Below are 13,490 nucleotides of genomic sequence, written 5' to 3'. Positions count from 1 at the left end.
TGTTGTTGAACTAAATGTTTCACTGTCCCCAAAATGAATTACAGAGATGGGTGGCCAATTATGGTGATAACTGAGATGAATGATGAAAACCAGTGGCCTTTATGCTCTTGGGACCAAGTCTTCTCTACAAAGCAGTTAGAACTAGGAACAGAAAGCCTCCAAGGCTAAAGGCCTTTGTTAATTGAGCAAACATTTACTGAGCACCTATAATATTCCTGGATCTATGTTACCAATGGGTCTACAATAATGAGAAAGAAAAACTCAGTTCCTATTTTTTAAGGCCCTCTTGGAGAGGGCTTAGAGCCACCAGAAGGAAAAAAATATCTATGAAAGACGATTAAGTTTCTCAAGAGGATGCTAGGTGAGTTCCAAGCATCGAGACACTAAAACAGCCTACTTGGAACATTCTGAAAGCAGAAATGGAATGTGTACTAAAGACAAATTGTTCACATTGTTGAACTTTTTGCTGTGAACCCATTGGGAATATAAAATGACACATACAATTTGAAAAGTAAGTACCTGGGAAGAAAAATACATGGGATGAGCTATTCACAAAAAAGAGAAATATGGCAAGTGTACTGGGTTCTTTTACACTTGTGTATTACAAATGCATGCAAATTATGTTCCTTTTTTTGGATTTGGAATGACCTGATGAAGAATCTGTTCCTTGAGAAGAAGGCTACAGTCAATCCAGGAACATGAAGATTACTCTGAGGTTTGGAGCTTCACCCGTAGTTCATTCGAAGACTGATATGTCCTGTCACCAAGAAAAAAACGTCTCGTTGGGAAAATGAGTTCCTATGCACGATTGGAAAGGTTTTCAGTGTGTGTGTGTATTATTACAATTAATGCTTGAATGTGTACATAGGGGGTCAATTTTATTTTAGACGTATTTTCTTCCTTTGTTACCTACTAGTTAGCTGCAAGTTATATAATCTATGTCCTAATAACTCAAAGCCTTTTGTTTTAAGTAAGAATGCCATTTTCAAAATTGGCAATTATCAACAAGAGTTAAATGAGACAAAGAACTTTAGGGCTATTCGAATTGGACACTTTGGGTCGAGGGAAATTGTCATTTTATACTTGGTTTATGTATTTTCTTTGCAAAAATATTGGCATATGAGCAGGCACTACTATAACTTTGAATGTGAGGTAGAATTCCATGCCAGTATATTTCTAGTCTTTGAAAAACATTCATTCTGTCAATCAACTAATATTTATTGAGTACCTACTACATGCTAAACACTGTTCAAGACATTGAACATATATCAGTGAACAAAGCAGACCGAAACAACCTGCGACCCCAAGGATCTTACATTCTAGTGATGGGTGAAGGAGTGATGGATTATAAACAATTGTTGTGATAAACAAGTAACTTACATAGTATATTAGAAGATTCTAAGTCCTGTGGGAGAAGTGGCTCTCGGTGAAGGGAATCAGATTGAAGGAAAGGATAAGTGCAGGGAGGCAGCTGCAATTTCAAATAGTGCAGCCAGGTACACCCTCATTGAAAAGATTTGAGTCAAGACTTGGAGGTTAGAAGAGCATTCCAGGCAGGGAACAGCAAGGGCTCAGCGTGAAGTGAGTGGAGTGAGAGAAAGAGAGCATACACGATAGATCAAGTAGCGTAGGGGTCAGCCAACTAGTGTGACCTGTCTCTGTAAATGAAGTTTTACTGCCTATTCATTTGCATAGTATTTTCTCTGGCTGCTTTCATGCTACATCTGCAGAGTGGAGTAGAGAGAGAAAACCTGGCCTACAAAGACATATTGATACCCTTCCCATCTCAAGATCCTTCATCACTTATGCAAAGACTCTTTGCCTGAATAAGACAGTAATATTATCTGACTCTAGAGAAAATATTTTCTGACCCCTGTTGTAGATGGCGTCTTCTAAGCCATCTATAACAGGCTTTGACCTGAGAGAAACAGGGAGTCCTGAGAGGGTTAGAGCAGAAGGACAGGATCTGGCTCACGTTTTGAAAGGATCATTATGGTGGCTGTACTGACAAATTTTAGAGCGGCAAGGATGGGAGTAGGTAAACCAGTTAGCACTGTGGTTCACATGGTACACGAGTGTCCCAAGGACACCGCAGCAAATTCACTGGGTGTAGCAGGATATTTTAAATTTTTGAGGGATTCACAGCGATACTTGGCATCTGCTAGATGCCAGTGAGCCTCCACCTAGTAGGTATTCCACAGGTTCAACCTTAGGTCGTGCTGTATTCTTTTCAATACTGTCATATCTTTGTGAAGCTGAGTTTTTAACAGTAGCTGTAATAAAAAGCAAGTAATATTTGAAAATCAACGTGGAGCAGAAAATGGGGCTGGCAGTGTCCATTTTAATTCCAAGGTTTGAGATGTTGTACAGCGCTCAATAGTCACACACATTCCCTTAGCAAGTAACTATGGTTATTTAAGAGTGAAATGAAAATATTCTTTCCTTTAAATTCACATGTATTATCTTTCAAATGTCTACTTAGTTGTCAGAATATTGTATTATTGTATACTGTATTGCTTTATTGGAGGATTTTTCCTGACACTACTCTAACAAATCACCACAAGGTGATGGCTTAAAAAAAGCAGAAATTTCTTTTTTCACAGCTCTGGAGGCGAGAAGTCTGAAATCAGTATCACTGGGACAAATGGTGTCCTCAGGACTACACTCCCTCCAGAGGCCCTTGGGGGAGATTTCATTCCTTGCCTCTCCCAGCTTCTGCTGGCTGCTGGCGTTGCTTGGCTGGTGGCTGCCAACACGGCAGTCTTTGCCTCCATGGTCACATGACCTTCTGTCTGTCAAATCTCCTGCCTCCATTTTACAAGGACACATGTGATTGCATTTATGGCTCCCCCCCCCCCCCCATAATCCAGGATACCCTCCCCATCTCAAGATCCTTCATCACTTATGCAAAGGTCCTTTTCCTGAATAAGATAGTAATATTTACAGGTTTCAGGGATTTGGACCTGATCTCTTTGGGTGGCCATTATCTAGCCTGCTACAGGCATGAATACTGATTCACTGTTGGCACCTAACTACTTAATAAATGTGACCGTTGTCATTTTTTTAGCCTAGACATAACACACAAAGGGCTCTGAATCTAGAATGTTTGGGAACCTCCGAGTTAGGAGGCACTTTCAATAATCCAGGCAGGAAATTATGGAGACTTGGATTAGAGTGGAAATGGAGGAAAGTGGTCAGAAGTGGACAAGGTCTAGATACAAGTTGAGGGTACGGCAGCGGGACGTGCAGTTGGGAGAGAGAGAGAGGAGTCAAATGGTTTCAAGGGTTTTGGCCAGAGCAACAGGAAAAAAGGTGTTACCATGAACGGAGATGAAGAAACTGTGCATAGACTATAGTTTTTTTGCTGGGGAGGAGGGCAGATTGGAGATTTCGTTTTGTACATGTTTAGAAAAGTATATAAAAAGGGAAGGAAAAGTTGCACATTCCTGACCAGAGCCTGCTTCCAGACTCCACCTGACCACAGGCTTATTCCACCTTTCACGGTGGCCAAATGTACCTCTACCCATGAGCCCTTTAGGTTGTTGTGTTTTGACTTCTTATTCAATACATGTACTGAGCAAATACAGACATGAGGAGCCATGTTAGACAGAGGAGACCCAGGAAGCCCCGTCTGACCCAGAGTCCTAATGAGGGTAAGGCAAATGGGACTCCGCTTTGGGGAACTAAAACTTACAGGACCCCTAAATTTAAAATAATTATGTCCAATGATGGAGCAGAATTTCAGAAAGATAGAGGCAGTGGCATGGTTTTTTAATTTCCCCTAAAACCACTCATGGAAATAGATCAACCCAAACCAAATGCTCCTGGGTAACATTTACCATGAACTAGAATAGAAACCCCCAAACAAGAGGGTGGAGCAGACCACCACCACCACCACCAGACACGGACCTGCCTGGTCTCAGCATCTACACACGAGTAAATGGCAGACAGGAGGAAGCATCTGGCAGACATGAGGGCATGAGGCCTTTAAAATGGCAGCAGGTAGTCACTAGAAAGCAATGTGGGCCAACTGGGGAGCAGCAGCCGAGACTGGAAGGGATTTTGCCCAACAACAAAGTAAACAAGTATTAGGTTGGTGCAAAAGTAATTATGGTTTTTGCAATTTTTTAACCTTTAAACTGCAATTACTTTTGCACCAACCTAATACAAGGGGCCTGGGACAGAGTGTGAAGGATTGGAGCAGTTTAGCCCCTCTACACTTGAAGCACCAGAGGTCCTTTGCAGGATGTAGCCCACACAGAGGGGACACTTCTGGGAAGAACCACAGACACAAAAGGAAATGTCTTGATAAAGTTGGGGAGGGGAACAGAGCCAGGAAACCTCAGAAAGCAAACCCCATGTTTCTGAATACTCCATTAAAACACACACGCACACAAATTCTGTGAAGTTAGAAAAGGGATCATTAACCTCACCTCCTTTTCTAAGTGCATTAAAACTGATTTCACCTCAAAATAAATAACAGAAAGGCTTGAGATCAAATCCCATAGAAAGGTAGTATATGAAAAAGGAAAATAAGCAGCACACATGTCCTCAGACAATAAAAACAAGTCAGAAAAGACAGGCCCACAAGACAGATCAGAACCATAACCTGCTATTTCAAAATGAGCTAAAAGACATTAGGAAAAACAATGCAAAAGATGAAAAAACATGGGGGAGGAGGGAATGGGAAGCTATTATTTAAAGGGGACAGTATTTCTGTTTGGAATGATGAAAAAGTTCTGGAAATGGTAAGTGCTACCCATGGGTGTTTGGTTTGAGTTGATCCATTTCCATGAGAGGGTGGGGGGAGATTTAAAAACTATCCTGCTGCCTCCATCTTTCTGAAGTCCTCAATCTTCTGACATAATTATTTTAAATTTGGTTGGTGGTCATGGTTGCACAATATTATGAATATGCTTAATGCCATTGTACACTTAAAAGTGGTTAAAATGGTAAATTTTGTGTTATGTATATTTTGCTGTAATAGAAAAACGTAAAAGAACAACATAAATCAGAATTAGGTGAGATGATAGAACTCAGGAGAGAATTAAAATTTTTTTTAATTTTCAGAAATGAAAACTAAATATAATACAAGACTGAATGAAGCAAATGGATAATGCCTCGAGAGAAACAAACAAGAAAAGAACATTTTTAACAATCAAAAACAAGATGAAAAGAACCTAGAGAAATGGCAAATGTAAAAGATAGGCCAAAAATCCAGGATAATTCTGAACAGATTAATACAAATACGTGTAAGAATTTAGGGTACCATAAAAGTGACATTTCAAATTAGTGGGACAGAGTCATCAATTAATGGTGATGCATACCAACGTGCCAAAAACATGTACACATATGACTTGTATTCATCTTTTGTTATTGGTATATATTGAGTATTACAATTTCAATACAGTTTTTTCCTTTCTTAAAATGTATATGCATTGTTTTGGCGCCCTCTGTATATGTCGGAGTATAATTTCCCTGGAAGGCTCACAGTATTGTGTCTGAGAGAGGAGGGAAATGAATGGCTGGGGAACTTAGGCAAGAGGGTGAATACCCTTTGTACCTAATGTTTTGTTATGTGAATGTATTACCTCCGAAGTCTGACTGCTTTAGTTCAAACCCTAGCTCCCCCAATTGCTAGCTCTTAATCTTGAGCAAATACTTGACACGCTCCAAACCTATCTACTTATCTGTGAAATGGGGTGAATAAGTTAGCGTGTGCTGCCTGCCACAGAATAAACTCTCAATAAACGTAAATTACTAGTGGGAAAAAACTCAATGTCCATCAAATGATGAGTGGATAAACAAATGTGGTAGATCCATGTGATAAAAAAGAATGAAGCACTGACACACGTGACAACACGGATGAACTCTGAAAACATGCTAAGTGAAAGAAGCCAGACACAAAGGTCACATATTGTATTACATATGTGAAATGTGCAGAAAAGGCACATCTATACAGACAGAAAGCAGACTCGTGGTTGCCAGGAGCTGGAGGAGCGACAAAGGAACCACTGCAAATGGTTAAGGGGGTTTCTGTGGGGACTGACGAAAATGTTGCAGGTTAGATCATGGTGATGGTTGCACAAGCTTGTGAATGTATTAAATGCTACTGAATTTACTTTCAAAAGGTGAATTTTATGATTTGTAAGTTATATTTTAAAAGTAATTTTAAATATGTAAATTACTGATTTTCCCCTGGTGAAGATCCCTGTATCTCCCCTTCTCCTATCCTGTTCCCTTTGATCACCGCCCACTCTCCCCCCGCCCTCACTTCCTCCAGCTGCCCCACCGGCCTACCAACGAGCATCTTTAAACTGGCTCCTGCGTCCCGCGGGCTGTTCAAATGGTGACCCAGTGTGCACGCCTGCCCAATGCTCTCACGGGGCGGGGGGGTTGGACGCTTCCAGCGGATTTCTCTCGTGGGCTTCTGTTGATGGCGGTGTTTAAACAAGGCGGCTCGCGGGAAACCGGTTTGATGGAGGACTTGGTCAGCCCCTCAAGTTAATATTTAGGCCCCTCCCAAAGTTTGACCTTGTTTACCAGGAACCTCTGGATGCGGTGCTCTGACGACAGGTTGGCCACCTATGGACACCCGCAAATACTGAGGACTTCAGTGGTAGATAGGCTCAGGATGGGGCTTTGCTCCACCACGTGCAATGTGATCTCAGACCGTTGCTGAACTTCACTAATAAAGTGGCACAGTGATACTGGCCTTAGGTGGTGTTGTGAAGGCTAACTAAAGTAGTACATTAGTGGGCCTGGTGCCTAGGTGTTGAGTAAATGGCAATTTATATCCCATGCTCTGTCCTGGGTGGGCCTCCTGCTGCAGCGTTTCACTTAGCTGAGCCCCTGTTATCAGCTTCCCCCAGGATAACTCTGAGCCCTTGCCACTCATCTGGTAGATTCCCCTGATTTGTACTCACCTACCCCAACTATGATCATACATGGCTAAGGCAATCCAAACCTTTTGGAAATGCGTCCTGAATCTGTTTTCTAAAATACCTATCTGGTGGTCATGAGCAAGGCCAGCCTCCACGAGAGACTTTTTACATTTCTCCTGGTCAAGCTAGACTCATCTTCTGCCATCTTCAACTCTATTCCAATGTTATTCTTTTAACCCTAACCTCAGACCCTGCTTCTTACTTCTGCCATTTTCCCCACTCCCACTTCTTTTTATAAACCCATAAAAATCTCGCCCCATTTTGGCTTTTCTGGTCCTGGAATAAGTTTCTTCCTCTTGCCTCAACTTTTATCTTTTTTCCCTCATTCTCCCATCTTAACTTCGAATTCTTTCTCAGGCAGCCTTTGATCCCCACCCTCACCGAAGAAAAACCACTCTTAACAGCATCTCAAAACTCCAAAGGTTTCTTTATTACTCATCTACAAATTCTATTACATTTATTTATTCATTTTTATTGTTTTTAATATATCAGAATAGAGAAACTTATATCTATCTATGGGAAAACAGCTGGTATCCAAAGTGGCAACAACAATTCTAGCATCTCTTACATTGCATAGCCATAGTATCGAGCAATTTCCATATCTTTTTCCCTCTCAATGAAAAACTGCAGTTTCCCCAAAGAGGTGTATTTGGCAGCATTCTCGCGCTCTCGTTGAGCCTTCTTCTTCATGGCCTCCCGCTCTGGCCTTTGCTCTTTTGTGATGGGCTTTGACATTACAGGTTCAGGAACATTGGGTTTTCTCCATGGGATTGGTTGGAAGCTGAAGTCTTCGAGTAGATATTGGGTTTGAGGCTTGGGTGGGGACTGCACCTTGGGCACAGCAGTAGGAATGGGCTCCCGCTGGACAGAAGTGAAAGATGTTTTGTAGGGTGCAGGCCTCGGAGCAGCAGAGTGAGGGCCACTAGGTCGGGTAGGGTTTGCCAAACCTGGTTGGGTTGGGTTGGTCAAAATTGGCCGAGGTGGTCTGGGAGCACCTGTCAAAGACACAGGAGCTGGCCGAACTGAATTGACTGCAATAGGCTGAGCTGAGTGAGCGGAAACAGGCTGGGCAGGGCAGGTCACAGCACGCCGATGTGGTGCCAGGGACTGTGGCCTGCGGTGAACAGGTCGAGCCTGAGGCTTGTCCAAGGTTGGAAAAGGCAACGGTACCAATTTGACCTTCCCAGGAGGTGGCAGCTCATACTGGGATGGAGATGAACATTCTTTGTCAGCACTGCCCTCAGGTTTCTGGGGTTTGACTTGAGTTTTCTCAGGACCTTTTTCCTCATGTGAGGTATCCCGCCATCGTTTGAGAGCTGGAGATGGTTGGCAGCCTTTGGGGTTGCTTGAGTTTCCCAGGGCCCAGGAGGAAGAGGGTCCAGTTTTCTTATCACTCTTCTTCCCTAGTGCGTGAAAAACCTGCACGGACTCCAGCATGTGCATCCCCAGGAAGCTTCGAGGCTTTATGAAAGTCTCTTGGCTCAGCTCAGGTTGATTTTTCTTTCGCTTCATCTTGGGAATGATTGGCTTCTCTTCTGCCTTGACTCTGTTCCCTGACTGCTTACTCTCTTCCGTTTTCTTGGAGTTGTTTTCTCTGCTCTTTCTGCTCTTTTCCTGCCCATGGCTCTTAGTTTTGCCGATCCTGCTGGATGCAGCTTTCTTAGGTTTGCTGTTGGAAGGATGCTTGGCTGTGTTCACAGGAGCCCTGTCACTGGTTGTAATATTGCAAATGACAACTTCTTCCTCTAACGGGCACTCTGGGTTCTTGGACTGGATTTTGGCTTTGGGAGCACTACTGATAGGCTCAGAGGCTTTACGTTTGTTCTTTCTGACTTGATCAGAGGGAGCCTTTATGACATTTGACTTTTCCTGCATTTGGTTCACCTTGATGGTTGTGGTCTCTTTGGCTTTGAACACCTCGGGACCTTTGGATTGATCAAGGTCATTCAAGGAATTGAAGAGCTGGGGAAGGTGAAAGTCCTCCACCATTGTGATGTCAGGCGAACCGCCACTAGATTCAATCACATTTTTTTCAAGTGTCCCTTGGTCCTTAAGACTCAGGCTATTTTTTCCCAGATCAGTGTTTTCAAAACCAGGTTGCTCCCCTTGGCCAAGGGGATCGATGCAGGCCAGGAGCTGGTGAATATCAGGGACTTCTAAAGGGAGCAGTGGAGGATCTTGGTTTTCTATTGGGATCTGGTAGGCGTCCAGAGGCTTTGAAAGCTTAATATTAATATCAAAAGTATTATTCTCTTTTTGTTCCTGGCTTGGAGCTGAAGGCAGTGCCAGGAGATTACTAGAACTCTGGACCGGAGCGATCACTGAAATTTCCCCAAGCTCAGGTCGTGGGTTTTTGCAGGACTTGGGAGTAGAAGTTTGTGGTAGATGAAATGTTTGGTTTGACGGTTGCAATCCCAGGGAAGTCTCCATCACTACAAAGGAATCAAGGAAGAAGTCAGTTCCTAGTAAGTAAGGTGCTCCTCCTATCACCAATACAGCAATCATGCACCTTCCAACAATAGAAAAGTCATTTCTACCAGCTCTTCCTAAGGATCATGGACACACCCTGTGCTAGGAGACAGGAGGCAACTGTTCTAGTTCTTACGGTGATCATTTCATGTTGTCATTTCTTGGTTTTCTTTGTATTTCATGGGGTTGTTATAAGTCAAATAAAAAGTAAAAGTTGTTTTTTATGTTTTTTTTTATGTTTTACAAGCCTGGCATTCTCGTATGGAATCCTTTTAATTCTCTTCACTTTCCTGAGAGAATAAGAACATTTCACACCATGCCCTAGGAAAGGGGATGGAGTGCTTCCTGCTGAAACAGATAAGCAAGGAGAGAGTCTTAGCCTGCTTGCTTTGGGCAAGATCTTGGAATACAAGGTCTTAAATCCTGGTGTAAATTAAAGAAGTGAGGGGAAGTTAAACTGGCACTATGACAGTAAGAGTTCTGAAACACCTTCCAAAGAGACTAAAGCAATAGGTCAGGGAAGGGGGTTCAGTGTGGTAGTACCCGAGGACTGATTGGTAGGGCAGTGAAAAGTGTGGTATCCCTTGGTAAGTCCTTGGGGTTCTCATACAGATAGCACGCATGGCCATTACAGTGTCCCACCTCTATTAGGTGATATAGAATCTGAAAATGGGAGAGCGCTGAGTGAGAGCAGTGGTTATTAAAGTCTCAAGACTTAAATTCCACTTATCTGGAGACTCACCACTTCCCAGATGCAGACAGACCCTAGTTTTGAATGCTGACTTTCTTCCTCTCCCTTCTCACAGTTGTTGGTACTCACCTTGAAACCCTGTCTCTGCGATGGGTTGAGCAGACACAGGGTAGTAGATTCCAGAGGTGGAGGCCGGTGATAGGACGTTTGTGGGCTGAACCTCTTTCAGTACCATGACCATTTCTGGTTGGGAGGCAGAGACCCCACTCCCTGTGTACGACACAGAGCCATAGGATTGCAGGCAGGGGCCAAGTTCTCCAGAGAGCAGATGCCCCAGTGTGCTTTGATTATAGTAATATACCTGACTTCCTTCCTGGTAGGGAAGTGACAGGCTATGTCCATGATTTAGAATCTGAGATGGTGTCCTCTGAACAAGGCTGGCAGAAAATGATGGGTACAGAGGGACCACGTTATAGCCATCTGAAGTTTTATCATATTGGGGTGCCATAGACATGGAAGACCCAGCTGTGTTCTGGTCAATGACAGTCACAGTGCAGTCACTGAGTGACGAAGACTGCTTTTCTGTGCCTCTCGTCATATCCCACTCAAAAACACCTGGGTAGGAAGCAGCAGAAGTGGAGAGCTGGCTCTGGCCAGTAACTCCAGACAGCATAGTTGTGCTAGAATGTTGGTAAAGATAGGCACTACCCATGAGTGGCTGGAAAGAGGTTCCAGAGGCTGTTGGTAGTAGCCATGCTGAACTGACGGCTGGAGCAGAGAGACTGGAGAAATTGCAGGCACTTTCTGTTAGGGAGGCTGCATTGCTCACTACAGGAAGAGAGAGCTGCACAGAATTTGGAGTTCCAAATAAAGCTGGATTTTGGAAATTCTCTGTAGGGAACAAGAGGGTGATGGAAAAATCAATGAGATTGATAAACTCTCACTGTATTTGAGAAATAGCATTATCTGAAGGTTGTTGCTATCAGGAAACCTCTAATACCAATCATCTATAAAGTGATTATAATAATAACAGCAATAATTCATACATGAATAAGTGATATATTACATATGATTTATATAGAAGAAGGTACAATAAGTTTTGGAAAGACAGAGAAAAATCATGGAAAGCATATCACAGAACTAAAAAGAAATATATAGGTAATGAAAACTGGGGTATGTAGCAAGCATCAAAGCATAATACATTTACTTATAAAGTTTTGTATCATACATGCAATGTTATGAAAGTGAATATTGCCTACTCTATTTTAGTGAATCCTATTAACCAAAAAACAGCCCACAAGAGAAGGTGATTCCTAGCCAGTACATACAGACAGAAAAGATATATCAGGAAAATTGTATAACAAGCAGCAAGATGTAATAAAGGTGAATGCATAGGTAGCCACAATATATGTAGACAAACATTTCAGTAAAAACTGGTGCAAAGCAGAGAGCGAAATAAAGTGAAGAAATCCATTATGTGCTCATTCGTGTTTTTCTGAATACTACCCAGCAAGTAATAGGCTTAACAGCCTAGTAAAAATATATATATTTCAATTAATATAACCACAAACCAAACAGAAAAGAACTCTTTAAAAGTATCATCAAAGTTTTTATATTTATCCTAAAACCTAAATCACAATCATCTTCAACATCCAGGAAAGTGTCATCCCCAAAGCCTTAAAAGCCATCATCACTAGAATCCAATTTTTAAAAAATTTTCATGTAGGAAAACCCAAGGATTCGACAAACTTGCTTTTAGATAAATGTGAAATTAGAGAGGTGGGACTTATTTTCTTCCTAGGTGGCTAAGATCTAAAAAGAGATGATGGCTATTTATCGGTGTGCTCTTTGTGTTACAGAGAATATAACTGTAAAGATGAAAAGCAGCTTTGACTTGGAAGCTATTCACACAAAGGAATTAATCTTTCTGATTCAAGTTAGGAGGTATCATTTTTAAAGAATAATAATTTTATTTTTAATAGGCAAACCATCTACATAGTTTAAAAATCAGAATGAAATTAAACACTGAACATTCTATTTCCTCCAGCCTCCTAGATAACCACCTCTATTAGTTTCTTATTTATAGGAAGCATCAGTCCTAAAATGTTTATATTAACAACAGTCAAGTGCCATCTGTGTTCAGAAGGGCAATAGGAAAACACAAACAACTGAATATAACTTTTCTGATCAGCTGCATTGCCTAGAGATACCCATTTCTGGCCTTACTTTCCCTCCTAGTAGTCTGTTAATGTAAGCATTTGGTAAAATAAACTTTCTTTTGTCCTGCTGTGAACAGATTTCACACTATGCTCTTGCTGCTTTAATTTGAAATCTTTGGTTCCCTTCAACATTCCATCCCTAACCACCTCTTTTATTCTGGAGAGCTCCTCCACGCTCTCCCTCTTCATTCTTTGATTTATCCCTCCCTCAATCTTATGTTTTCTCCTCCCTCTTGGTTCCTGTTGGCCTGTGCTGATGGAGACAATCCGACTCATCTTTAAATCCTTGCCTTCCTATAGCCCAGTACTCTCCACCCTCTCTCCCTAGTTTCTCTTTTCACCTAGTTTAGATAGAAAACGTCAAAACAGGTGAATATTACTTTTTAAACAGCATTACATTTAAAATAGTAAAGTTGAAATGTTAGTGGTGGGAGACCATTACATATGAGACATCGTGTATATATTGCTAGTTTTCTACATCACCTAGGTTTCCTCTCTGTTTCTGTTGAAACACTCTCAAGAAGTCTTTGATTTCATTTTCTATATGGGTTTCCTTTAAGACTCAATATTACAAAAGAAAGGGATTAGAGAGAACAACCAATCTAATATCCTAATGTAACAGATGAGGAAAAAACAGACTTTGTGAGAGAGTCAATGACTTGTCCAAAGTCACACAGCTAGTAAATGTCAAAATCAAAACTGAAATTAGGTCTCCAGGTTTCCTGTTCAATACTTTCCCCCATTATTCTATGTGATTTTGACTCTCCTGCTAAATTTAGGGACCAAAAAAATCTAATGAAAAACTTTAGAAAGTTTCCTTCCTTACCTGACATGGTCAGAGGAGAAGAAACATCCACTGCAGATACGGTGGATGAGGAGACGACACTGGAGGTTGTCTGAGTGGCTGAAGCCAAAGAGCGCATGTGTTCAGTAAGATGATCACTGGTCACACTGGTCACTGGTCACTTGTGATGATTCAAATGTATTTACAGACAACTCCATGGAAACAAGATTTTACCAGGTGGTGGTAGGTTTGTTTGGTGGGAGAATGATGTCACAAAGCAGGCAGTTTAAAGGTATGAGAGAGCCAATAAGGGGGGGGTCAGGTTCCCAACAAGAAGATAGGATTGGGTGGGGGAAGACATAGGGGAGTTAAGCCAACTCCTA

The 13,490-nt window shown here is 41.9% G+C and overlaps 1 protein-coding gene across 1 annotated transcript; it reads right to left on the bottom strand.

The window, feature by feature from the left end:
* Positions 1-7,483: 7,483 nt before the first annotated feature.
* Positions 7,484-13,246, bottom strand: C2H2orf78 (chromosome 2 C2orf78 homolog). Its single transcript, XM_019712844.3, has 3 exons — positions 13,150-13,246; positions 10,234-10,995; positions 7,484-9,376 (listed from the first exon to the last, which is right to left on the bottom strand). The coding sequence occupies exons 1-3, from the start codon at positions 13,244-13,246 to the stop codon at positions 7,509-7,511; spliced, it is 2,727 nt and encodes a 908-aa protein (XP_019568403.3). The 3' UTR covers positions 7,484-7,508.
* Between the last annotated feature and the right edge of the window lie 244 nt (positions 13,247-13,490).

The sequence above is a fragment of the Rhinolophus sinicus genome, chromosome 2 (genome assembly GCF_057876585.1).
Source record: "Rhinolophus sinicus isolate RSI-liver-muscle chromosome 2, RSI-T2T, whole genome shotgun sequence".
Taxonomy (NCBI): domain Eukaryota; kingdom Metazoa; phylum Chordata; class Mammalia; order Chiroptera; family Rhinolophidae; genus Rhinolophus; species Rhinolophus sinicus.
The sequence above is the reverse complement of the archived record's forward strand: the minus strand, read 5'-3'. Positions and strand labels throughout refer to the sequence as shown.